Source organism: Neomonachus schauinslandi, chromosome 12 (genome assembly GCF_002201575.2).
Source record: "Neomonachus schauinslandi chromosome 12, ASM220157v2, whole genome shotgun sequence".
Taxonomy (NCBI): Eukaryota; Metazoa; Chordata; class Mammalia; order Carnivora; family Phocidae; genus Neomonachus; species Neomonachus schauinslandi.
In genome coordinates this window covers 20,241,628-20,269,166 of record NC_058414.1, presented here as the reverse complement: position 1 = coordinate 20,269,166, position 27,539 = coordinate 20,241,628, and the positions used below count along the sequence as shown (strand labels likewise).

The 27,539-nt window shown below is 39.2% G+C and overlaps 1 protein-coding gene across 2 annotated transcripts in view; it reads right to left on the bottom strand.

The window, feature by feature from the left end:
- The window catches only part of RELN (reelin), a 516,612-nt gene that overhangs the window by 265,776 nt on the left and 223,297 nt on the right, over window positions 1-27,539 (bottom strand). For both annotated transcript variants that reach the window (XM_021682887.1, XM_021682888.1), the window contains exons 4-5: window positions 25,649-25,719; window positions 1,694-1,726 (exon numbers count right to left, since the gene is read on the bottom strand). In XM_021682887.1, coding sequence (XP_021538562.1) covers window positions 1,694-1,726; window positions 25,649-25,719 — 104 coding nt within the window. The remainder of the gene's footprint in view (window positions 1-1,693; window positions 1,727-25,648; window positions 25,720-27,539) is intronic.

Here is a 27,539-nt window from a genome sequence, read left to right as displayed (position 1 = left end):
TGATTAGACAAAAAATAACCAAAAATTTTGATTATATATTTTATATTTTTATTTATATTTTATAAAATATATTTTATATATTTTATTATATATATATATTTTTTGGCTCACTTGAAAATAATACGTTAACTCACTGGGTAATTAAAATCACCTCCAACTCTCAGGAAGCATCCTTCCAGATTCTCTTTGGTGACACTACCACCCTCAGCCACCCTTGCTCTCTTGATTCTGAGTACACCAGCAGGTGAGCACATAACGAAGTCCAGGCAACCAGTGAATCAGCATGTATTAAGAGCGATGGCTGCTCAAACTCGGAAGCCTTAGGCACGACAATGGGGAGAATATGGATTTCCGCTGCAGAGAACGCTGTGATGTGTTCTGTGCGTGGGAGTGATTTAATGATTCCTCTGAGCCATCAGATATGGGGCCTGAGATGTGTCCAGGGTACAGCTCTCCCAGATACCTAACCTGGCCGAGACGCGGCTGGGCCACTGCAGGTTACCAGCCTGCCTCGGCTGCCAGAAGGCATGCTTCTAAGTGCTGGCGTTCGTCTGCCAAAGAAGAGCCCCAAGCTGTAGCATTACATAAAAGTCGAGCTTCTCGAGGCGGATTTTCCAAAGAGAAAAATAAATTAATTGGGTTTGTAGGTTGAAAGGAAGAGCCCAAGAGACAAATAACTGACCCATCTCCAAGTCCCACCGCGACAGACATCTGAAAAGGCTGGAGCCAGCCAGGATGATTTATTTTTCATTCTTGACATAGTATAGTGTAGGAAATGGCTTTTAAAATAAATCTTCACTAACACAAATGGGAAACTGAACTCTTAAAGATCACTTGTTTTCTAGCGAATGTTTGGCAAAGGCACGGGTAAGCCTCCATGGTTATTGTTCATGTATTTACTTCTTTCCAAACACTGTTATGTCATTGACTGTGCACTTGACGAAAAGGAATTCATTTCATCCTCAGAACAACCCTAGGAGGTAGGTACTATTATGACGTCCATTTTACAGATGAGGAAACTGAGGCCCAGAGAGGCTAAATAACTTACTCAATGTACATGGCTAGCAAGTGAGACGGTGAGATGAGCCCAGGTAAGGGCTCCAGAAGCTGTCCCCTTAACCACTACACAACCTTGCCTCGCATGGCATTATGGAAAGAACACGAGCAAAATGAGAGATGGTAACTTTACATGGTGCCATGAAACAAAGCTTATAGCTATTTAAACAGCCTCATTTTAATTTTTAAAGAAATGACCAAATTCCTTCTCTTTTTACAACCCAGCACTGGTCTGAATAGGTATCTCAAATCCAAAATGACCTCCATTCCTCCATACTTCTAGCTCCCTACCCACTATCCTTATGATCTACTATTTGTGATGGGCAGGAGCTCTGGGGAGAATTTAGCATTAGAATATAGGATGGAAAGGTCACATTCAACAGGATCCCAAAGCTGAATGTACTAACAGGTTCAAAAATCCCTCCATTAGCCCCAGCTGGGCACCATGATCACCTCCTTGGCGAGGTCCTGTGTTCAAGCATAATCTGAACCTAAGACCGATTCCAGTGAATGATTAGTGAAAATCAGAGAGGGCAGGAAGTTTCCTCACCTTTATATCATCTGCCCACCTAGCCAGAGGAGTGAAATAAGCACATCTAGTACTAAGATTAGTGACATCAGGGTCTTAAGCACTTACCTAGATGTGGGTGCATCGTGGCTTCTGTTGGAGCTGGACCGAGAGAGAAAAAGGGAAAGATGGCTGATTAGTAACGAAAGCAAAATCCAGTATTAATCAAATACAATGACAAAACTTAGGTCATACTAAACAAATTAAATGGTTAGAACCTTTTGAGAGGAGTAAGACAAAAATGTCAGTAAGCGTCTTAAAGTAAGGCATCCAACTCTCTATTTAATTATTCTATTTAAAAGTAATGCATTACTCCTAAAGTGTAGAGTAGAACCCCTTACACTCAGGATAGTTGTTTATTATACAAGCTTAATCAGGTATCCCTTGAAACATATAATATCAATGTGACGTGATAGTTAATGGATATGCCAAAACTATTTCTGAGCACCCAGTATCTGTCAGGGGCTGTTCTGGGTGTTACGGAAATAGGTAAAAGCACCACCTTTGCTCTCAAAAGAGCTTACCATCGGGCGCCTGGGTGGCTCAGTTGGTTAAGCGACTGCCTTCGGCTCAGGTCACGATCCTGGAGTCCCTGGATCGAGTCCCGCATCAGGCTCCCTGCTCGGCGGGGGGTCTGCTTCTCCCTCTGACCCTCCTCCCTCTCATGCTCTCTGTCTCTCATTCTCTCTCTCTCAAATAAATAAATAAAATCTTAAAAAAAAAAAAAAAAAGAGCTTACCATCTGGTAACTAGAGTATAGTGTAATAAGTGCTATGGCAGTGTGTTTGGAGGAGGCTGGGGGGGAGATGGAGGACTAGGAAGGGATACTAATTCCAGACTGGACAGTAAGAGGGCTGTCAGGAGAGGTTTTCCAGAGAAGATGATTTCTCTGCTGTTTGTTTTTTTTTTATGATTTTATTTATTTATTTGAGACAGAGAAAGAGAGAGAGAAAGAAGCAGACTCCCTGCTGAACGGGGAGCCCTACATGGAGCTCGATTTCAGGACCCTGGGATGATGACCTGAGCTGAAGGCAGATGCTCAACCAACTGAGCCATCCAGGCACCTCCTCTGCTGAGTTTTGAAAGATGAGCAGAAGGAAGACAGGTGGTAGCAGGGGAGCAGAGAGGGGCTTCTTTCTGGAATAAAAGTGAAATGGCATAGAGAAGCAAGAGAGAGGGTCGCCTGGGTGGTGCAGTCAGGTAAGTGACTCCGGGTTTCAGCTCAGGTCATGATCTCATGGTTCCTTGGATCTTGGGCTCTGCACTCAGCAGGGAGTCTACTTGAATTTCTCTCTCCTTCTCCCTCTGCCCCTCACTGCGCCCACATTACTCTCTCTCTTTCTCTCAATAAATAAATAAATCTTCAAAAAAAAAAAGAGACAGAGAGAGAAGCAAAAGAGAATGGCTTTTTGGGAGAACCACAACAATTTCAGCATGACTGGATGAAAGTTTAAGAGGAAAGAGTAAAAAAGGTGATATTGGGAAGATCGGGGGGACAAGATCATAGAAGTGAATGCTGGGGAATTTGGACTTAACCATGAAAGCTTGAAGATTTTCTGAGCACTTATGAGCAAAGGAATGGTGTTCAAAATATGCTTTTTAAGATAGGGCACTCTGCAAATAAGGGACATTGCCCAATTAGTACTTTGGTTATTTTTTTTTTTCTCGAAGAACTACCGAGTCTATGAAGAAATGTTGGCAATTCACTATCTAAAAATTACAACTCATGACATAAATATTTTTAAATCTCTTTTATCAGCTAAGGAATAATTTTAGTTAGATATAAAAAAATTAGTTTCTGTCACAATGGTCAGTGCTTCAGCTATGTTAGGTGTAAAATTCAGACTTAACATTTTAAAACTACAGACTGATATTTGTCTTATTGCTTCATACCAACATATTATACATATTGAAAATATCTGTGTTTGGTTTTTTGAAACAGACTCCACGGCCAGTGTCATGGATACAACTGTTAGTACAGAGTTAGTACATACATGCAAATGCTCTGACTCATCAACGGTTTATGAAACTCTGGGGAAAAAAAAACAAGAAAAATGGAATGATCTTGTGTTTTGCATCAATGCTTATTGGTTACGTTATGGAAGAGTTTTATAAAGATTCACTGAACTGTTAACTCTAATTTAATATGTTCTTGCAACAAAAGGAATAATTGCTCATTAACCAGTAATCAATGACAAAAACCTGACACAATGATGTATGTTGTCTGACCAGTATCACACCATAAATGAATGAGCTGAATTTGAAGCTTCAAGGAAGGCAAGAGTTTATTTGGAAAGTGGTTGGAAAAATAAAAGAACTCATATTGAAAGTAAAATATCTAAAATACAAATAAATAATGATTTTATACATTTTCCTAACATGAATCAATAAGCAGATTTTAATTGCAATTGACAACATTTTTTAAATTGTCTGCAAAAAGACTCCAAAAATACTTTAAAATGTCTTGTTGATATGATAATTTTGGAGTAGCTTCTTCAACTTATGTAATATCCCTATAAAACTCATGTTAATAGGGGCGCCTGGGTGGCTCAGTCGTTGAACGTCTGCCTTCGGCTCAGGTCATGATCCCACGGTCCTGGGATCGAGCCCCGCATCGGGCTCCCTGCTCGGCGGGAAGCCTGCTTCTCCCTCTCCCGCACCCCCTGCTTGTGTTCCCTCTCTCGCTGTGTCTCTCTCTGTCAAATAAATAAAATCTTAAAAATAAATAAATAAAACTCATGTTAATAATACTAGGTTGACATAGGAGTAAATGGATTTACTTGGTCCATTGTAGTTTTGAAACTGATATGCCTTCGTATCAAAGTTAAATAGTCTCTTCTAAAAAAGATGTATACATTTTGTCAAGGTGGATGTGAGTATTAAAGAAAAATAATTTTTGATATTTGATTCAGTTATTGGAAAACCTGTAAGTAGATACGGAACAACTGGGTATGTGAATCTAATTTTCAACTCTAAATTTTACAGAATCTCAATACAAAGTGGTCTAATACTTAAGATGTACTCTAAGTGTAAAAAAATACCAGATTTCGAATACTTTGTACAAAAAATAATGAAAAATATCTCTAATAATTTTATATTGACTACATTATATTGAAATGTTTAATACTTTATATATTCCATGTTAAATAAAATAGGTTATTAAAATTCATCTATTTTTGTTTTTTAAATGTGGCTACTAGAATACTGAAAATGGTACATGTGGCTTGCATTATACTTCAACAGGACAGTGCTGAACAAGAGCTAGGAGGGAGAGCTGTGCTAGATATCAACTAGGGAATCATTATCACACAGGACGTATGGAGACATGGAAGAAAACCATGTCACCCAGAGAGAATGTAGGGCATAAAAACAGAAGTGAAATGAAGAGGTAAAGATGCACTTCAGGAACTGGCAGAAGAAGAGCTAGCAAAGGAGACTGAGAAAGAGTACATTTCATTATGGAAATAAGGAACAGAGAGAGTTTTAAGAGAGAAGAGGGTTGAATGAGAGTAAAATAATCCTAATAAAGATGATATCTATTGAGAACATCCTGTTATCAAAGCACTGTTAAGGAGAGTCTAGAGATGAACCCGGGGAATTTGGCTTCAGAGGCCACACTTGTAACCACTGTGCAGACTGTTCTTTCAAAAAAGTTCACTGCAAAGTGAGAGATGAGATTTTGTAACACCTAATGAGGAGCGAGGACCGAAGAAATTTTTTTGTTGTTGTTTGCTTTGTTTCTTAAGATATGACAGTTGTTTACCATGCCTAATATCAGCTATTTTTTTTTAAAGATTTTATTTATTCGTGAGACACAGAGAGAGAGAGAGGCAGAGGCTGAGGGAGAAGCAGGCTCCTTGAGGAGCAGAGAGCCGGATGCGGAACTCGATCCCAGGACAACAGGGTCATGACTTGAGCCGAAGGCAGATGTTTAACCGACTGAGCCACCCAGGTGCCCTAATATCAGCTATTTTACAAAAGGGGTTCTCTGTGCTCACAGAATAAATTCTGAAGAGGGAAGGAATAACACTGATATCTATAAAATATTTAACTTCAAAAAAACCTGGGAAATAAATTAAATGTAAAATTTATGGCAATTATCAATTAAAAATACTTACTAGTCAGTACCATGGTTAGATAAGTATAACAAAATATCTGCAGAGACATCAGGACCCACTTGATTTTATATGACTGTGGTGATTAAGGTCTGGACCCAATAAAAAAAATAAGCTATAAAATGTTTTACTCTACTTTAAGAAGTCTATCCATATTGATAGCCTCCTTTTCTACATTATTTTGGCACTTGGCATCTTACACTGAACCACTTATATTATAGATCGGGGAGGGCCGATTAGAAAAGACCCACTGAGTCAGAATCTCTGGGAGTGGAGGTTTAGAATTTGTTTTTTGTTTTTTTGTTTCTGGTTTGTGTGTGTGTGTGTGTGTGTGTGTGCGTGTGTGTGGTGGAACAAGAAAGGATTTTATCTCTGTGAGGCCAACACCAGGAACACAGCAGACCAACGTCTCAAGGACTATCTCCGGAATCTGTATTTTTCAAAAACCTTTCCTGCTGATTCTGATAGAAAGCCAAATTTAAGAACCATTGGTCTTTTTTTTTTTTTTTAAAGATTTTATTTATTTATTTGACAGAGAGAGAGACAGCAAGAGAGGGAACACAAGCAGGGGGTGTGGGAGAAGCAGGCTTCCCGCCAAGCAGGGAGCCCGATGTGGGGCTCGATTCCAGGACCCTGAGATCATGACCTGAGCCAAAGGCAGACGCCTAACGACTGAGCCACCCAGGCACCCCAAGAACCATTGGTCTTAATCATAGAATCCGGCCCTTATTTTTACAGCATGCAGAACTATGCTCTGTATTAAGTATATATCTTTTCTCCCAAGAAGAAATTAGTCCCTCAAAGGCAAAAAATATGCCCATCCAAGACACCAGCCTAAGCTGCTAATTGGTTCTCAGTAAATACTGAATTAAACTGAGAGCTACTTGTGTGTGTGTGTGTGTGTGTGTGTGTGTAAGAGAGAGTAGTGGGGGCAGAGGGAGAAGGAGAGAGAGAATCTCAAGCAGACTCCCCACTGAGCATAGGGCTCAGTCTCATGACCCTGAGATCATGACCTGAGCCAAAATCAAGAGTCAGACACTTAAAGGGGCTGAGCCACCCCGGCACCCCACTACTTCTTAATTGTAATATATTTTATGAAATTTTGGAAAATGATTAATTGAAGATCCAAACCTCTGAAAAAAAAAAGCCAAAATGTATTCATAACATTGTGAAAAATTCCTTTAGTATAACAGTCTGGGTAGTTTAAACACCCAATAAGTATCCACCTGAATTTAAACAGACTCTATGGTAATTCAACAAATTTAAATCATATTTTAAATCACTAGTTAGGAAAACTCAATTCAATATTTTAAACAAAATCCACTGAGATAAAACTAAACATTATTTCATCAGAAAGAGAAACCTAGTACACATTAAACTTGATGGAAGGACAAGTACAAATTTCCTTGAAAAATATTCACCCATGTATGGTGTAAATACGGTCCAAAACCTAGTCAAGTACTGGGCCTGGGAAGCTTTTTTTTTTTTTTAAAGATTTATTTATTTATTTGAGAGAGCGAGAATGAGAGAGAGAGCACATGAGAGGGGGGAGGGTCAGAGGGAGAAGCAGACTCCCCGCCGAGCAGGGAGCCCGATGTGGGACTCGATCCCGGGACTCCAGGATCATGACCTGAGCCGAAGGCAGTCGCTTAACCAACTGAGCCACCCAGGCGCCCCTGGGAAGCTTATTTTAATCATCTCTCAGTAAGTGATATGTCAATTTAGTTTTATGTAGTATAACAAAATTTCTGAGCCTGTATCAAATTCAACCTTTTTTCCACATTTATTGGGTAAATGTACCACAGAAAAATTAGAATAAGTAGCTAGAAGAAGTATAATGTAGTTTAATATTATTTAGTATACTCCCACTTGGATAGTACCTGCTTTGCCTCATACTACTAACATGGATGAATTATGTGAATCTGTCATTCAGGCTTTTACTCTTTCTTTTGAACGTAACATGCTTTATAATCTGTCAACTTTCCAAGTGCCTGCCCAGTACCACATCTCAACTATATATACTATGTATACTTTCCTGCTCCTTTGCCATTGAGCTAGTTCTGACTCATCTTTCTCCATTGCTTGAATGTTTTCATCTCAACATATTGTTGGTCTATTACTGATTCTCTGCCTCTCCAAGGGACCAACTGCCCCCACCCTACCACCCCACCTTGGTCCAATTTCCCAGCTCTTTTGACCTGAAATTGCGGTAGAAAGTAGGCTTTGGTTTTGGAGAAAACAGGATAGAACACATCTTTAACAGAAGTGTAAAAGACATCCCGGTTCTTTCCAGGTGTGTCTCTCCATCGGGATAAGAACACCAAGTCAGACAATGGACCAGGCACATAGAGGGGAGGATGCACTGAGGATGGGGGTCCTGCTAGTTTTCAGAGGAGACTGAATTAGAGACAGAGGAAGATAGCTGGAATGATTTTGTACCCAAAGAGATCACTGAGGGGGACGCTTCATAACATTGTTACAGAACCTGGACTGGACCGCCCGATGGAAGAACCAAGCGGCACTCGGAGATCTTGGAGGATAGGAGGTTTATTTAACACCGGCGGGCTCCAAGGAGAGTGATCTCCAAAGGTCTGAGCCCCTATATGGGGCACTTTTGCTTGCGCCATAGGCAGGGCAGGAGGGAAAACCCAGAACGGCCCTGTTGGGGGGGGGACTGGGATTCCTTTGCTGGCTTGGTCGGCCACTTTAGAACACAGATTTCCCTTATCAATATGGTCCTGATTTAGCTTCACTGGTGAACCCCATGAGACTGTCATCAAGCCTGGACAGAACTGTAAGCTGTGAGGACTCAACTATCCTAACCCAAAACTGTTAACAAATTTGGATATTCCTAGGTTCACAAAATGAGTAGTTGTACATCCTCTACTACAGAAAAAATTCACTTCTGAGAAAAATACCAAAAATTCACTTCAGTTTACACAAACATGTGATTACTTATTAAATCGCTTATCTTCCCATAAATGTTGGGGCAATTCTGCTCAATAAGGAAGTTTCTACCAATAATTTGTAAACTCTTATAAACAATGCAATGGTTAAAGGCCAAGCTTTCAATGGTGTTTTAAACATGAAGTACAATGATCTGGGATACCATATCTTACAGTTGGAGTTCATGGATCACTCCACAGAGATCCATGAGTATTGGCAATGAATAAATAAACCCAATTTATAATTCTGAATATTTGCAAGATGACAACACTATCTGTGTTAATCAGAGGGTAGAGGTGTAAATGAATTCATGTTTCAGTGAACTGGATGTCATTCAAAATAATCACCTGTAATCTTTACCCATAAACTTAATGTCATTTAGATTTACAGAAATTACAGAAGGGGTGCCTGGGTGGCTCAGTCGGTTGGGCATCTGACTCTTGATTTTGGCTTGGGTCAGGGTATCGTGGTGGTGGGATCAAGCCCTGTGCTCAGCATGGAGTCTGCTTCAGATTCTCTCTTTCTCTCCCTCCTGCTCACCCTCTCTCCCTCAAATAAATCAATAAATAAAATCTTTTAAAAAAAATTACAGAAATTATGTCCTCTGTAAAGCTTGATCAGGTTCAGGTAATTGGACTGAACTGAAAATTGAATTTAAGTTGTATCATGATAACATCAGGAGTATGCCAAATGTCATCAAAATGAATCAATTTAGTCAAAGCCACAGATAAAATATGAAATGCTAAATAGGCTAGTTAAAATGAACCCCTACTTTGCTTAAAAAAAAAAAAACCCAAAGTAAAAAGTCAACAGAATGCAAGAATCATGATAGAATTTCACTAAAGCCTGCAGTGTTTTTCAGAAGCCTGTTTCATTAAGAATGAAGGTATGGCATACTATGACTTGTTTTTAGTTGAAAAAAGCCACCGAACACCTTTAAAATGTTTTAATTATCAATGCAATTTGGTAGCAATTTTACCAGGAAAGCATTAATGAATGAGGACCTATGAAATTTCATTAGTCAAATATCTCCCAAGAGCAGTTAAACAAGAAAAAATAATAGGAGTCTTTTCGAATTTTATGCATAATACAATCTTTTCATACAAATAGGTAATAAATGTTCTAAAGAGTGTCAAAGTCATTCATAAATATGCACTTAATTTTTCCAGATTCCTTTTGATGTTTTTTAAATGCCACTTAAAAATAACTTAAAAATTATTTGTCCTACAAATTCTCCAGCAGGACCCACCCAGATTATTTATGTTGGTAGAATACAAAGCTTTAGATCAATAGTGAAATGCTTCAGTCTAGGTTTTTGCTTAGCCAAACATTTTCTTAGAGGCTAGGGTACTATTAAATGACCTGAAGCTTAAGTGTATAATTTTACTAAGATTTTATAGACTATGTAAAGAGGACAGGAGTGAATTCTCTAAAAATTTTTTTTAAATTTCAATTACAGTAGAGTTAACATACAGTGTTATGTTAGTTTCAGATGTACAATATAGTTATTCAACAATTGCATACCTTACTCAGTGTTGATTGTGGTAAGTGTACTCTTAATCCCCTTCACCTATTTTACCCATCCCCCCACCGACCTCCCCTCTGGTAACCATCAGTTCATTCTCTATAGTTAAGAGTCTGATTTTTGGTTTGTCTCTTTTTTTCTTTGTTCATTTGTTTTATTTCTTAAATTCCACATGAGTGAAATCATACGATATTTGTCTTTTTCTGACTGACTTAATTTCATTTAGCATTATACTCTCTAGATCTACTCATGTTGTTTCAAACGGCAATATTTCATTCTTTTTTATGGCTGAGTAGTATTGCATTCCATTCCAATATTCCACTGTAATAAAGAATATCATATTCTTTATCCATTCATCTATTGATGAACACTTGGGCTGCTTCCATAATTTGGCTATCCTAAATAATGCTGCAGTAAACATAAGAGTGTATGTATCTTTTTGAATTGATGTTTTCATATTTCTTTGGGTAAATATCCAGTAGTGGAATTACTGGATCATATTGTAGTTCTATTTTTAATTTTTTGAGGAATGTCCATACTGGATAGGAGGGGATTTTTTTAATTGATAAGCTAATATAGTTGAAAATATATGAAACCTGAATCACTGTTTTTAGAAGCTACTTTAAAATATGCTTGAAAAAAAATATTCCTTGTAGGGCTTCCTTTTTATTCAGCTGTGCTATTCTTGAAATGGTTTACTAATCTCCATGAGCTATCATAAAAACAAGACTGGAACTGCCTTGAATAAATACTATGAATACAATGAAATCTGTACTAATGCAGATTTCATGAAGACAATTGTGCCAGCGACAGTAAAGGTGAATGATTATTATGTGACACACTTGTAAAGGGACCCAATTCACATCAAAACAAGCAATTCACATCACAATGACTGACTAGGCCTAACATGAAAACAAGTAAGTTCTGTAGCAAAATTTTCAAAGAAAAACACCCTTCTTGGTCTCTTCAAATAAGGTTACCATTGATTTGTTTAAAATTCAGTAGAAAAAAATGTGTACTGATACTTTGTTGAGTAAATGGAAAAAGCACTTAGCTCACATATGTTCATACATCTGTGTGTTGGTGCTGGTTCTAGAGTCACAAGAATTGCAGGTCCTCTCCTAAGGAATCTCTTCATTTGGCGGGGTGGGGGGGGTGGCGGAAAGATTTTTAATAGCTCATTATTTTCCACTCACAGTGAGTTAATCTGACTTTCATTATATTATGAAAATAACTACTTATCAATCCCATTCCAAACATTTAAACACAACTGATATTAAATATCTGTCTATTGCTTGGCTCAAAAAGAGTTACTCTGTGAACATTACCTTTCACTTGCTAAATACATTTTCTCTATTATCTCCAACTATTTAGAGCACCTCACAGACTGTAATAATTTGTCTTATGACACTGGCAAGAGAGCAGCGTTGAGCTTTGCTGATGGAAATGGAAGATCAGGGATGCCTGGGTGGCTCAGGTGGTTAAGTGTCTGCTTCGGGCTCAGGTCATGGTCCTGGAGTCACAGGATTCTTTCTAAGAAACCACAGAGGGAGCAGGGAGCCCGCTTCTCCTTCTGCCTGCCGCTCCCCCTGCTTGTGCTCTCTCTCTCTCTGACAATTAAATAAATAAAATCTTTAAAAAAAAAAAAGGAAATGGAAGATCAGAATGCTTCGATAAACTGAAAAGGCAGTAAACACCTCTAATTTCATATTAGCTCTATGATTTCATTTGGATCTTGGACCATACAGTCATGCTTTTCTTAATCACATTCCCATAGCTTAAATCTTTGGGTATTTTCATGGATCATTATACGGTTTTTCAATATTAAATTGAAGCAGAAATTCTTCCCATCATCAATTCAATTTGTCTAAGAGACATATTACATGCTGAAAGTAAAGAGAAGCTTCATTTCTTAAAAAAGCATATCTGTATTTATGCTTTTTCAAAAGTTGAGCCCACTAGCATCTTGAGATCACAGCAGCCTAGAATAGGCACATTAGAAAGAACGAGGTCATGTTTAACTCCACCAAAGGTTGTTCTTTGGACAAAAGTGTTTATCTTTCAACTCACTTATTTTGGAGGGAAACTTTTAAGTAATCATGTTACTTCAAAATATATTTCTGCCAATTTTTTCAACAAATAATTCAGTACAAAGGATGGAAATTTCAATATGCTGAGCAGAAAAAGGAAGGGTTGTCTAAAAACAAATTGAGGGAGTGGCTAATGAGCTTTGTGTTAATATTATTGATTACCTAAAAAAAAAAGCATTTGAGTCTGGCAAGCAATATACATATAATGACAGGCACTTCTTACAAATAAAGGTATTATGTTATGGGAACTATATCTCCCAGATCATTTTAGAATTCAAAGGCCCTAGGTAGTTTTGCCTCAGGTATCTCTTCACCTAATTTGAAATTCAAATGTATGAAATTTCCAAAGCTAAATATGACAAATTAGACACGGTCTGTGAAGTTACCATTTAATGAGCTATGAACCTAGACTTTCATCTCCCCAGGAATAATTTCCTTATTACTTTTGTATTTTATTGCAATAAAGAACCATTTGACCTTCAAGTATGATAATTAAGCTTCCAAAAATGTTATAAATTCAGAGTGAAAATAGTTCTCGCTGTGTTCAGGAATATACTTACGATCAGTATAAAAGATTCCTTAATATTTAAAGACAGCTAAATTATACACAGAACCAGCAATATTAGGAGGTATTTTTCCCTTCCCTTCCCCCCCCACTTCCCATCTCAATTTGATTGGTGTCTCATAACAACTTATCATCTGTCATATTCTAAAATAAATGGAATAGGAGAAAAACTAAAATATATCTTTATAATCTGCAAAGTGGGGAACAGAGAACTCTGTCAGGTAAGATTTATTCTACCATGAGCTGTCAATAATGAGATCTTAAATACTCACACTTGTGAGTCCTTGTCTTGCTATGCTCATGCCCTGAACTTTTCTGGGGGCAGATAACCATACATTTTCCAAAACTTTGCTTATTATATGAATACAAGTTTTAAGTGAAAAATCAGAATACAAAATGACATACCATCTGAATTGTTGGTGAATAGCTTTTGTTTCCCCAAATCACTGTGTAATAATTTTTTAAACCATCTTATCACCTTTGAGAACTTGAGATGAAGTTCATGGATGGGACAGAGGAGAGGAAGTATAGCTAAAAATTGACCTGTAGGCTTAGCGCATATGACTTTTAACTAACAATCAGAGGTAGGAAGGAAAATCGTTAGGATCATCACCATAATTATATAATTAATAACAATTACTACAATACTAATACCACGACTACTAAGAAGAAGAAGTCTTGTTGCTAATGTGAGCAGAACTTTGCTAGAGGTCTGCCCATATCTGTTCTCCTTTCCTTTGCTTTAACTGAACTGTGGCCCCCAGTTAGAGGTATCTGTCACACTGTCTCCTGCAGCTTCCTGTGACAAAGGAATTAAGCTCTGCTCATAGGGAGTGAGAAGTGACCTGGGTCACATTTAGGGCTGGGCCATGCCCTCTAAAGGAATGGCCATGCTTCCCTGGCCCTTTACCCTTCCGGCTGAGACACAGAAAGTGCTGGAGCAGCCAGCATGACCCCCAATATGGAACCACAGAGCCACTCCACCAGCCCGGCTCACCTGCCTCCGGACTGATTTATGATGGAGAAATCTACTTCTAACCATGTAAGCCCGCAGTTTGATGCACTTTGCCATAGAAGCTCTATACTTTAATTAAAAAGAGTTAACTTCCTACGGGCTGGGGAGGGGGCCCATTTGGGGGAAAGGTGATTCCTCTGTATCTCACTCACGATCCTAAAAGCTGCAATGGAAATGAGGGCTGCTTAGACTGTGAGTTGGTATGGCTAGAGACTCTATCTCATTAATCTCTGCATCCCCTGCCTAGCACAAAGTCTGGCACATAGTTGCTCCGAATATGTTTATTAGGTAGTGATAACACCAACAAGACATTAATTATTGGGCACTAATAACACCAGCAAGACACTGCTGTTAGAAAACTCTAATGTTCTCTGTTCCCTCCTGTCCTGGTCACTTGAACCTCTGTTATCATCTTCATGTTACCTTACTTCTGACTTTTTTTTATATGCCTAAGGATACATTGTACAACTCGCCTTGTTCTAAAACAGATACAAGGCAGCTTACCAAAAAGCACAAAAACAAAAAACAAACAAAAAACCAAAAACCACAAAAAAACAAAACCCAAAATGGCAGACAATCAAACAAGTTAATAAAAGGGAAAACAAAGATGATGATAAATGAGGATCAGAATAAAACTACGTCCAGTTGAGATGAGTAAGATGCATGCTCTGACGTCTTAAGTTTGGTCCTACTATAAAGTCACAGAGGCTATAAAGTTACAGAAATTGAAGAGTTCATAACATGAAAAGAAAACACCTTGCTCAGGAGAAGGGGAGGTATTTCGGGTACAGAGACTTGAGAGATGTTTCTCCTGTGGTTTCTTAGAAAGAGGACACTGAGCAATGTGACAAACATCATTTGAAATAATACCCAACCAACTCTGAGTTTTGTAGGGCTACTCACAATAAAGTCCATCCTAATAAAGTCCATCAATGCCAAAGGAGTGTCCAATGCCTAAATATGATTATAAAAATGATTCTGGGGTGCAGGAAGTGCAGGCAGACCGGCCATTGAAGAAATAATAGTAATTAGACAATTTTGGAAATGTATACCTGCTCTATGTGGTTCATTCATTCCCTCAACTAATAACTGAGTGCCTACTAAATCCCCAGTGCTCTATCAGCTTCTGAGAATATAAAAATGGTCCAGTCTCTGCCGGATCAAGGGGTTCACGGTACAGTAGAAAATACGTGTAGAAGTTAACACCTGACAATGCAACATGGTGAAATAAATTCGATTAGTAAGTAGCAGGTGGAATAGTGATAAAAATAAAGATGATGGAGGAGGAGAGGCTTGAGCTGGATCTTTAGGATGAGAGCAATTTCATCAGTGAGATGGAGGAGGAAATGAGGAGGGTGTTCCAGGGACAGAAATTGGCATGTTGAAGCCCCAGAGACAGGGGACAGGACGGCATGTCTGATGAAGAGAGTTGGGTGTAAGGGAGGGTGGGGAGTGGGAGAGAGCTGGAATGCAGAGATGAGTCTGTCTCAGCCTCGAAAGCTAGGCTAAGTGGGGCAAATGCAGGCAGTTACAGGGTTTGAGGCTGGGAGTAAAAAAATGAGCTTTGTGTTTAAGAACATTTTGATACATGCGTGGAAGGCCTGAACTAAATGAATGGATGTGTGCCAAAAGAAAAGGACTGGGTTAGAAGATACTAAGAATATAAAATAAATTGGTCTTAGACACTTTGGATCTAGACATGGATGAAAGAAAGGAATAAGGAAAGTAACGTTATCTGGGTTTCTGTTTGATTGGGTTGATGAAGTCACTAATCAGAACTGCAAGAAAGGGGTCCAGATTTGAGGAAAAGTCAAGTTCAGTTTAGAATATATTGAGTTCAAGGTACCTAAATGGCATCCAAATATAAATGCCTAGTAATAATAATGATAGTTAACATTCAGTGAGTATTATGTGCTAGCCACCATCCTATGTACATCACTTCTGCATTTAATCCTCACAACTTGACCATGTTCCTTCTGGGCACAGAATATTGTGCCAGGCTCTTGGGAATGGTATGGGAAACAGCACAATATGTATTAATTAATATTAATGAGTTCCAACTCTGAAAAACCTGATTACGAAAATCTGTATTAATTATTACATTAAACAACTGAACCTTTGAATGTAAAAATACGGTTGGATTAATAGGTTGCATGAAATAATATTTTGCAATCCAAAATAAAATGGTAATTTAAGGTGTGTTCAGCACATCTTTGCTCCCCTCCCCTAAGTAATTTTAAAGATCCAAAAACCTAGGCTTTTTGTCCTTCAAAATAGGGGAGGAATCCAGCAGATTATATAGCAACTTGAATAGAAAGTGTACTTCTCTGGATCCAAAAGAACTCGATGTCAAATTCTTCTCAGGCATAAATCCTGGTGTTTTGACTTTGGACTAGATAAAGCTGTCAAGTGGGAATGTATATAACCCTGAGAACTGAAAAGAAGGCTGTTTAAATCTAGGTTCAATCATCTCGGGATAAACAGCACCAGCTCAAAGCACCATTCTTTAGGAAATTAAAAAAGTAGTCAGACCCGCCTAGGGCCAGTAGCAAGAAATTTTACTATGGCCCCATGAGTCAGCTCTTCGATGTTCCTTTAAATCTTATCTGTCCTCAGGATCACTTAGGAACACTTCTGGCTTTCCCCAGCCCCAGGAGGGCTTCGGTTCTCCCCTGACGGTAGTTTGTGAGGCCTTGAAGCAAGATTAAAGGTTCCTGGATGGTTTTACCAGTCTCCTAATTCAGCTCTCTTCGTTTGTCAGTTACAAAGGCAGGGATGTCTGGAACAAGGAGCTATAACTGCTGAATGGAAATGTAAACTCTACAATAGCCACGGGGAAAACACATCTTTGAAAAGCAAAAATTTTAGCGTTGGGCAAATTCAAATGGAACACATCATTATTTTCCACTTTAACTATTAAAGTAGATACGGTAAAATCCAATTCTATTAGTTGATTCTGACTTGCATGGTGTGATTAATTAAAAAAAAAATTGCATTTCGGGGTATTGGAAAAATATTTAGTAATATAAGCTACCGAGTAAGCAAGAACAGGCAAGGGAAGATTTTGGTAGATCTGATGTAAAATTCATACCATGTTTGTGTATAAGAGGTATTCTTTTTTTCCAGCTTTATCGAGGTATAACTGAAAAAACTGTATATATTTAAGGTATACAACTCGATGTTTTGATATATGTATACATGGTGAAATAATCACCACTATCAAGCCAATTACCATATCTATCACCTTAAAAGGTATTCTTTTTTTATTTTTTTAAATTTTTATTGTTATGTTAATCACCATACATTACATCATTAGTTTTAGATGTAGTGTTCCATGATTCATTGTTTGTGCATAACACCAAGTGCTCCATGCAGAACGTGCCCTCCCCAATACCCATCACCAGGCTAAGCCATCCCCCCAACCCCCTGCCCTCTAGAACCCTCAGTTTGTTTTTCAGAGTCCATCGTCTCTCATGGTTCGTCTCCCCCTCCAATTTCCCCCCCTTCATTCTTCCCCTCCTGCTATCTTCTTCTTCTTTTTTTTTCCTTAACATATATTGCATTATTTGTTTAAAAGGTATTCTTAACGTGCTGAAAAATATCGAGGTAGGTTAAATCCCTCCTTCACTTTATGGACTTGCTTACTGAACTTTTCATCTCCCTCCATCTCACAGCTTAAATAAACGTTCCTCAGTCCTTATTACAAAGAATTTAAAAATTCCAGAGTGTGGTATCTGAATGAAGTAAATATACTGCCCACCACCATGGTCCAGCAGCCCTTAGAAAGTAGAGCCACACTGTCTACCACACTGTTCAGAGAGTGATGAACAGCAAAACAACCGCTTTGCACGGCAGAAAGCAGCCAAGATTTTCGGCTCCAACTATAAGCCTGACCCCTCTCCCCTGACATAAAACATTTGCCTTTGGTTATATCCACTTCCATCAACCCAACAACAGAGAATTCCAGCCTGGTTTATAAATGGCATGCACCCTTTGGGGGCACTACAGGGCATGACTGCTGTCGGCCGTTAAGCTTGCCATCTGGCCTTGCTAAATAATCAATGTGTGTGTTTGAAGGGGGTATTAGCCAAGAAGCTCACAGGCCAACGAATATACACATGCGCCATGATTCCCCCTGCCCAGCCCCCACCAGGACATGTGCATGCTGCTGGGCCAGCAGCAGCCATGCTGAGAACACTCACATCAGCTTCACACTTGCCGCCTCTGTCTTACAAGGGCTTCAGAAAGTGTGTATTCTCTCCTAGGTGTTCAGGGAATGGAGGCAACAGCGATGATTCTTATTTATTGAAGTTGGGGTTCCTGAGGGTTTTTAATGTCTACTTTTTAAATTTTAAGAATCTACTTTGTATAATCGAACCAACACTGGGTGGTGAGCCCTGAGATATGGATTCTAGTCCCGCCATATAGGAGTAATGTATACTTTGTCAAGTTAATTTTCTTGGCTTTGTTGCTAATCTACAGATGAGGAATTGACAGTCGCAGGATCAGAGCATAAATTCAAATATGTCCTCATCCCCAGCCTATACATTAACCACACTCATCTCAACATTTTCTGTTTTTTTTTAAAAGATTTTATTTATTTCAGATGGAGAGAGGGCGAGCACAAGCAGGGGAGAGGGGCAGAGGAAGAAGCAGACTCCCTACTGAGCGGAAAGCAGGACGCAGGGCTCGATCCCAGGACCCTGAGATCCTGAGCTGAGAAGAAAGCAGATGCTTAACCAACTGAGCCACCCAGGTGCCCCTGAATTCACTTCTTTATTGTCTACTCCTGGTGCATGAACCTGAGCATCTTCCACTTTCAAGAAAATTGAGAGTATACAACCTAGCACCGCCCCATCCCCACCCCAGACTAGAAATGAGAAATCCTCTGGTTCTTCAGAAGGACTGTGACCTGTCAGCAGAACTCAGCTAGAGATGTGTTTGTAATTACTTAGGAGCTCAGGATTCAAGGTGAAACCTGAAGTCTCTGAACCTGGTGTACGTTCTGAGAGCACTGGGGGTGCTCAGTGTTTAGATGAAAACCTGTGAATAATTTTCTGATTTCTTAAAATGGTGATTTATACATTTTTCAAACTGAGGTCAGTGCAAAGGACATTCCTTCGTGACACTACTTTCTGTTAGAGCCACACTGACTCATGGTGTTCCATAGCGTAAGGTCAGGGTTAAAGAAGATTTTTTGGGAAGGGCAGTGATTTTTCAATTGCAAAATGTTTAAGGTGATCATTTAGCAAACATGTATAGGGCATCTGCTTTTATGCCAAGCACTGTTGGGTATTCAGAAAAATAAAAAATTAAGTCATGGTTCCTGCCCTCATGAAGCTTTCAGTGGAAGGGCAGGAGTAGCTAAATAAATAATTATGACATCACAGAGAGCAATCATGTTAAGAGCATCAGGCAAGTCCTCACAAAGGAAGAGGCATGGGAGTTGTGATTTAGAATTTTTCTATAGTTCTTAGAAGTCCATCTGCCTCAACAGAATTGTCCCTCCTCCTTCTTAAGTATAGCCCCATATTTGTTATTTGGGGGGAGGAGGAGAAAATTTGTTATTTCTTTATAACCCAAATGATATAAGTTCAATATAAAAAAATTTTTAAAAATACAGATAAGTTTAAAGAAAAAAATTAAACATCCACAATCTCACCACACTGATCTACTCATCAGGCTTTTGATTTCACACTGGCTGACCTTGAATAAAACTTGGCTCCAGCAAGATCCCTCCTCCTTTATCATTAACTGAGCCTGTACTTTGTGTGTGTCCAGGCTCTGAAAGTAAGGTTACACAGAGCTTGGGTCCAGACCAACTTCTCTATGATTCCAAAGTCTTCATAAAGTCTAAATCCAAAAGTAAACGTCCACTAGCACTCTCTCCTCGACCTCAAGAAAGGAAAAGCAGCCCCCGGTATCTAGGAGCTGGCCGGGCACTCACAGCTGGGCTTTGCTTCTCCCAATGAACAGAAATGACTTCAAGGGAGCACCTGGGTGGCTCAGTCGGTTAAGCGTCTGCCTTTGGCTCAAGTCATGATCCAAGGGTCCTGGGATTAAGTCCCTTGTCGGGCTCCCTGCTCACTGGGGAGCCTGCTTCTCCCTCTCCCTCTACCTGCTGCTCCCCTTGCTTGTGCTCTCTCTCTTCGTCAAATGAATAATTTTTTTTTTTTTTAAAGAAATGATTTCACAGAACATCAACTGCAGACAAAGCCACTCTGGGATCACGATGGGTCAAGACTGACAAAGGGCCACTTCATAATTATACCTGAACACAGACCTAACCAGAACACTGTCCAACTCACAATACACCAATCCCCCCTTCTCCTGGCTAATAGTGGTGACTGTACTGTCTTTTCACCAAGTAGAGCTTCCCCTCACTCTAGTCTGCCTCCCCTGTAGATAGGATTTATTGAGATCCCTAACCAGAATTACTGGTTACAGCATCCAATACAGAGCAAAGCCCCACTTCCACAAACCTTCGCCCAAATCATGAAACACAGGCCCAAATCTCATAATAATCCCTTTGTCACACCCTCTATTGAGATGTCCCACGGTTCCATGGCCTGCCTTCTCTATGCTGGAACGAGCACTAAACCCAACCTGTCAACTACAGGGGTGCTCCCAGTGGTCTTTGGTTACAAAGCCCTGGATGCTCATAAATATGTTCTGGTTCTATCAGGGGGTGTGGGAGGGAAAGAGAGAACCCCCAGCCTTCCCTTGAGTCTGCTTTCCCCTCCGCTTGCCCTATCTCTCTCCTTCCCTTTAATCCTCGATTTTTTTCAAAGCCTCAACTTTAAACATTGCCTCACATTTACTTCTCAACTCACAGTCATCTTTCTTCCCTTGACTGTCTCCAAAGCCTGGGCAAGAGCTTTCCACACTACAAGGCAGCTTCAGGTGGTCTGGCCTCTCCTGAAACCACCCTCATTTATAGTCAAATGGCCAATGAACTTCTAACTGCACAATCTTAAAGCCTTTTCTCATACTTCATCCTCTCCGTTCTCTCAGAAGCCTTTGTCCCTGTCGAACACCTCTACCATGTTGAGATGTCTTCCTTGAGTCTCCCAGTCTCCTAAGCTGGCCCCTTCTCCAGAATTCCTTTTTCTTCCTGCTCCTGTGCCATCACCAGCCTTCTACACTGGGGCCTTTCCTCCCTTCTCCTGGGGATCTCCCTGGATGAGCATGTTCCCTGCTCAAAACCAACATGGTGATGGTTCTCAGATCTGCCTCTCTTCCCCCACAGGCTGTTGGACAGCCCTGCAGGATGGAAAACAACCTCCTCAGGGACAACATGTTGAAGTCCAGTCTGTTATGTTCTCTTCCAAACACCTCTAACGTTTCTCCATTTCTTCTCTCAGTCCCTGGCATCACTGGCCACCGAGTCACTGAGGCCAGAAATCACAGAATCACCCTGGACCCTCTTCCAGCCCTCATTCCCTACAATGATCACACTTCTCCGAAGTCTCTCTACCATATCCCTTTCTAGTCTCCAAGATCCAATTTTTTAAAAAGATTTTATTTATTTATTTGACAGAGAGAGAGAACACAAGCAGGGGGAGCAGCAGAGGGAGAGGGAGAAGCGGGCTGCCTGCTCAGCAGGGAGCCCGATGCGTGGCTTGATTCCAGGACCCCGGGATCATGACCTGAGTCAAAGGCAGATGCTTAACCGACTGAGCCACCCAGGCACCACGTCAAGACCCAATTTTCATTTAGCTTAAAATTTAGCTCTCACCCAGGTGATAATAGCATCCTACTACTGTGTTTAACTTCCTCCAACTCCTAACCTCTACAACCCATTCCACCCCCATCCCCAGTTTTCTTTCAAAAACACAGATGGCTCATGTCACCCTCCTGCTTCCCACTTGCCCACAGAACAATGTTTAAACTCCCGAGCAAACAGAGGGCCCTTTACAACCTGCTCCACTTACCTTCCCAGCTTAGCTGTAATGACCTGCCGGGTAGCTACCTCTTTCCCACATCTATCAGACTAGTTTGATTCAACTGTTCATTCATTCATTCATTCAATAAACATTTACTGGGTGCATACAGACATTATGTGAGGCTTTAGCAATTCGGTAATAAAAAGCACAGTCCCTGTCCTCAAGGAGCTTCTATCTAATGGCAGATAAAGCACCTGTAATAATGTTCTTATTATAATATGCAATAAATGGCTGTCAAGTTAAATGAGCTCATGCTGAAGTAAGTGCTTCATTGGAAAGGCAGTGTCATGTAATGGTTAATATCATGGGCTACTGGCCAAACTGCCTGAGCTCCCGTCCCAGCTCTGCCAATTTCTAGCTGTGTGACCTTAAGCAAGTTATTCTCACTGTGTCTTTGTTCCATCATCTTTAAAGTGGAGGTCATAATAGTTCCTCCTTCTTCGGAGAGTTGCAGTAAAGATTAAATGAAGTCATGTTTGTAGAATGAATGGGGAGAGTGGAGTCTGGCATATAACAGTGCTGACTGTGTTTTCATTTGTATTATTATTGTACCTTGAGAGGTGTGTCCAGGGATTATGTAACCATGTATGAGAGTCCAAGACCAGCTTGAGGAGGAGCTTGAGGGAGATCAGAGATGTTTTTCTTCAGGAGGAGGCAATATCTAAGAAAGGTCTGAAAGGCTGAGTGAGCCAGACAAGCCATATAAAGGTAGTCCAGACCAAGAAAATGGGGGAACAGGGGGTATAGTGTATAAATAATATGAAAGTAATGGAGTGAGGTGCATTCTGAGAATTTTAAGGTAGAAATGATAGGATGACAAGAAATGAGGTGGGGAGGGGCGCCTGGGTGGTTCAGTTGGTTAAGTGTCTAATTCTTGGTTTTGGCTCAGGTCATGATCTTTTGTGGTCATGGGTTTGAGCCCTGTGTCTGGCTCTGCACTCAGCATGGAGTCTGTTTCAGATTCTCTCTCCCTCTCCCACCCACTCTCTCAAATAAATGTATAAAATCTTAAAAAAAAAAAAAAAAAGTAATGAGGTGGGGAAGGCAAACTGAAGCCACGTTGTAAGGGATTTTCTTTGTATGCTGTGATAAGCAGTAGAGATTTTTACCTTGAAGGTGAACTATTGCCTCCAATAGAGATATTGAAGGGTTTTAAGCAGGGACATGATATAATCATGTTTCCATTTTAGAAAGCTCATTATTGTAGCCCTGATTAGGGTGCTGGAAAGTGGGAGCAGGGAATCCTAAGAGGTGGCTATTAAGCAAAGCCTGAAGGAAATGATGGGGTGTGATCCAAGGTGGATCAGTAGAAATGGGAAGGAGATAGATGGAATTCCTCTTCTTTTTTTCTTAAACTGCTGCTGACCCTTCAGGACTTGCTCCCTGGGGAGCCTTTCCTAAAGCCCCCAGGCAAATGTAGCTGATCTGCCATTTACATCCCACCCCTTGAGAACAGAAATGGGTCTTTCTTTACTTTTATAGCTATATTTAGCACTGTGAGCTAAGACAGGGTCTTGTAGGTGTTAGATACATGTTTGCAGAATAAAATCCTTCAACGAATGTCTTTTAAGGAGAAGGATCGAGATGACAGACTACCCAAGGCTAGTATGCTTTCTGATCATTTTACTTTTTCGATATGCTTAGTCACCAACAGTCTTATAATAATAGCTGTCCTCAAGCTTCACAAAACAAAATTTGCTTTGTTTAAATTGTTTAATTTAATTAAAATCAACAAACCTACTGAGTATGTTGTAATTGAAAGGCACTATGCTTCGGTATATACTGATTGTCATTTTTTTCTCTCTCATAAATACATTAAATATTCTCCATCCAATGTATAAGAAATTATAATATGTTAAATTTATGTTATTTTATTTAAGGAGATAATTAATGTTTTAATTAAAAGTAGATAGGTCCAAAATAGATCTATGGTTTATAGCACCAATTATTTCCCTTATTATTCTTGACAGCAGGAAGCCATCACGCTTATTAGTATCCTTCCCACCCTATCTTGGATGGATTGATATGATTTCAATTGATTAGATGCTGTTGAAAAGCTCAGTGTTTTCCTTTGGTCCTGGGCTGAATAGCATTTTTAATAACATGCACATCTACCATTGTATAAATCATATTCGTGTGCAATCTGAACTATATAAGGCTTTTTTTTTTAACCCACTGGTTGAGAATTTTTTCCCACTGGTTTTTCTTGGCTTTTTCTTTTCATTTTAAGTGAACCCAATTCCAACAATACAATGGAAAAGACTCAAAAATCCAACGCTTAAAAGAGATCAGCTTTTAAACAATATTAAATGTTAATAAAATTAGACCTATCTTTTTCTGACATACGCATTTTTCAGAACATTAATGTTCACTATGTTATATAGTGTTTTATATTTTCAGTACTGTGAGCATTCTCAGTCTGAAAAAAGAGTTACATCGTGATAGATTTCTTGAGTTTACTACAAAGGCTATCACAGTTTTGCATTCACAAAAGTCACAGTAAAAATCTGCTCAACCCAAGAACACTGATAATATATTTGAAACTATAATTAGAATGGGGTTTTCTGATTCAAGAGTTATATATGTAAACAATCAGGAGTTTGCCAGTAATAATCATCCAGTATCGCATTACCAAGATAAAGCCATATCGCGGATGTATATATTACTACAAATAATAAATGGTATTTTCTTAGGCCTTTCAAAAACCAAATAATTTTTCCTCACTTCTTTCCTAAACCCATTAGATTCTCTTTAGCAGAAATAAGATTAGTAGAAATTTCCTTTAAATTCAAAAATCTTAAGTTAACAAATTTCCGAAAAATATCGCTGTGTAAATAAAAATTGATATTATGCCTATGATGATGGTGAAAATAGCATGACTTTAACAAAGACTGGCTTCAAATGTATTCATTGTCAAATGCTTAAATCAATGAATAGATGTGTGACTGAGAAAAACTTGTATTCAATCTGTCAGCATTTTTTGAATTGTCTTATGCCAGGTTCTGGGGCACCAAAGAGCTCTAAAGGCATAGTTTATGCCTGAGAAGCTCAGTCTCTGATGGGTAATACTCGTTTCTTTTCAGAGGGAAATTCTATGTGAAGTGGTAAGTGCTACAATGAAGACACAAAGTCAGGTAGAAGCTCAAGAAGTAAAGTGAACAAATTTGTGTTGGGGCATGGATTCTGTTTTCCACCTTTCATGGTGTGTGTACATATGTGTGTACATGTGTGTACATGTGTGTATGTGTGCATATATGCATCTGTGAGTTTGGTTTAGGTGAAAGTTAGGATGTGTATGAGGCACTCACAAAGTAGAAGTCATTTAATGTGACTTAAGTGGACATTCATGTCCACTTAATGTATCTAAAATGATACAGTATCTATCCACAAATCTGAAATAAATGGTGCACACAGTTGAAACAAACACATAAATACTGAACACAAGATCATGTTTAAAAGCAATAAACAGAAACATTTTCAAGGACGTTGGCAAGAAATTTAAGTGGTAAATTAAGCAGATATGTTTCTGTAGAATTTTAAAACTACTAAGATTTATATTTCTAGGACAACTAAATGTAATCAGAGAAAAAAAATAGGAAAAGTAGACAAATTTTCTCTTGGTTTGTTTTGCTCACACTTAGTATTTTCAGAAGGCTACAGATCTTTATCAGTAATTACTAAATACCTAATTCTTAGGGACATGAAGGGATCCATAATTCCATTTTTAAAGCATCGTGATCAAGTACTTAGTACATAGAACATCAGGCCTACCATGAATAATTTTGACACAACCAACATAGAGGTGTCAGAGATGATTCTTACCTCCTTGTTCACACAGCTGCTGGGCTAAAGCATCTTTGAAAATAATCTGGCCCCTGTGTGTCGCCGTAGCCCTGAAAATGAATAGGAAAGGTTAATCTAAATCTTGTAATAAGTTTGGTGACAATTTGTATTGTCAAGTTGTATTTTTACAACTTTTTGAAAAACCTCATTTTTAAATGCTATTGTGTAGATACGGTCTTTTAAAAAATGAGTGCATTTGAACAGTGATACAAATGAACAAGGGCTTAGACCAAGGCCCCTGGGTTGAGAATTATCTTCTGGCTTTCCTTTGTAAAGATATTGTAACATTTGTGGGCTTATTCTGAAGACAGTAGATGTAAGCAAATCCTGCATAGAAGAAAAAGTATGCTTATTAAAATTTCTTCCTTGGAAGACTGATATAAAATGTCTTGTGAAGCAATAATGATTTTAGCACTGGAGAAAGATGCTCCGAATATACTTTTTTTCTGAAATCAACAGTCACCATGACACATAGAGAGTTTAGACAGAGAATTACATTTTTTCAAAAGTACTTTTTTTAAAAATAAGGCAATTCAGAGCTTTCATAATTACAAAATCTGTCATAATAAAATACACCTTTTCTCCCTACAGGGTCTAACTCACCCTTTGAAGTAGATGTGCATCGTTTACCTCCTCTAATCAGAGCTGTGCACATTCACTGGTGAAAAAATAGCACCCTTGCAGCAGATGTGTTATTCAGTGGCTATAAAAGGAACCGTTTTTACTAAAGGAAAACTTATTTATGCCTCATATTTGAGGTATGTTTCCTTAAAAAGAACTTTTCTGGCACAAAATGTATTGTTTGAACAAATTTAAAACAGAAAATCATGCCTCTTGAAGAAAATTGATTTTAGAAAATAAGCCATACGCAAATCTTTTTAATAACTAAAAAATATTAAAATTAAATCTCAACTTTAGTTCTCCCAAAACCACCTGAGGACAAAAAATAATGTGATTCAGGCATCATTTACTAAAGATGGATTATGTATAAGGCACTGTGCTAGGTCACCAGAGGGCAAAGTTTGGCCTCTGCATTCCGCGCGCCCCCCCCCCCCCCCGTTTGTGTATCTCTCAGTCAACATTTTATCCTCTGTGGGGCCCGCAGGACCTCGTGGCTCCCAACATTCCCCACTTCGGTTTCTATGTGGATGTACCTTCCTCCTCTGTGCTGCAGACCTTTCCCATTTCTACTCCCCGTTGAATTGTCCCTATCATTAGTGTCAGATGCCAGGACCCAACTCTCCAAACATAATCTGACAAACTAAGCCACGCTTAAGTGTTAATGGGCGACATTGCTCCAAGCTAACATATTTCAGCAGTGAGATGGGAAATGTGGCACTTTAACACATACACATCCACACACACATACACAATGGCACAACAGTGAGAGCTTTGAATGGTGGAAGGGAGACAGAATTGGAGAGAAAAGTCACTGGGCAGCATTCATCTCACACTGCCTGTGATGTTTGTAAGGTAATCCGCCCTTGTTGCACAATCATTATCAAAATTACTGATAAACAGACGTTACCACACTGTTTGTTCACATATGTTTATAGGTTTTCCTTTGCTTTTAGCAAGCTGAAAATGAGAAGGACTAAACATAGGGCCAATCCAAGCCATAACCATGGCCTACGGACTCACTCATCAATTACAGGTGTTACGCCCAGAGGGGACATGGGAACTTGATTTACCTAAATACATTTCGTTGTCAAATCTCAGTCAAGTCGAGAGCTTCTGAGTTCACAGACACCTCTAGCCGCAACACAGCAATCATAAATGGAAAATTTTAATTTGACATTTGCTTTGGAAGGAACATATTTTCTGAAATCACTAACCACCAAGGAAAGTCCCACAACGTACAGTGTTTAAT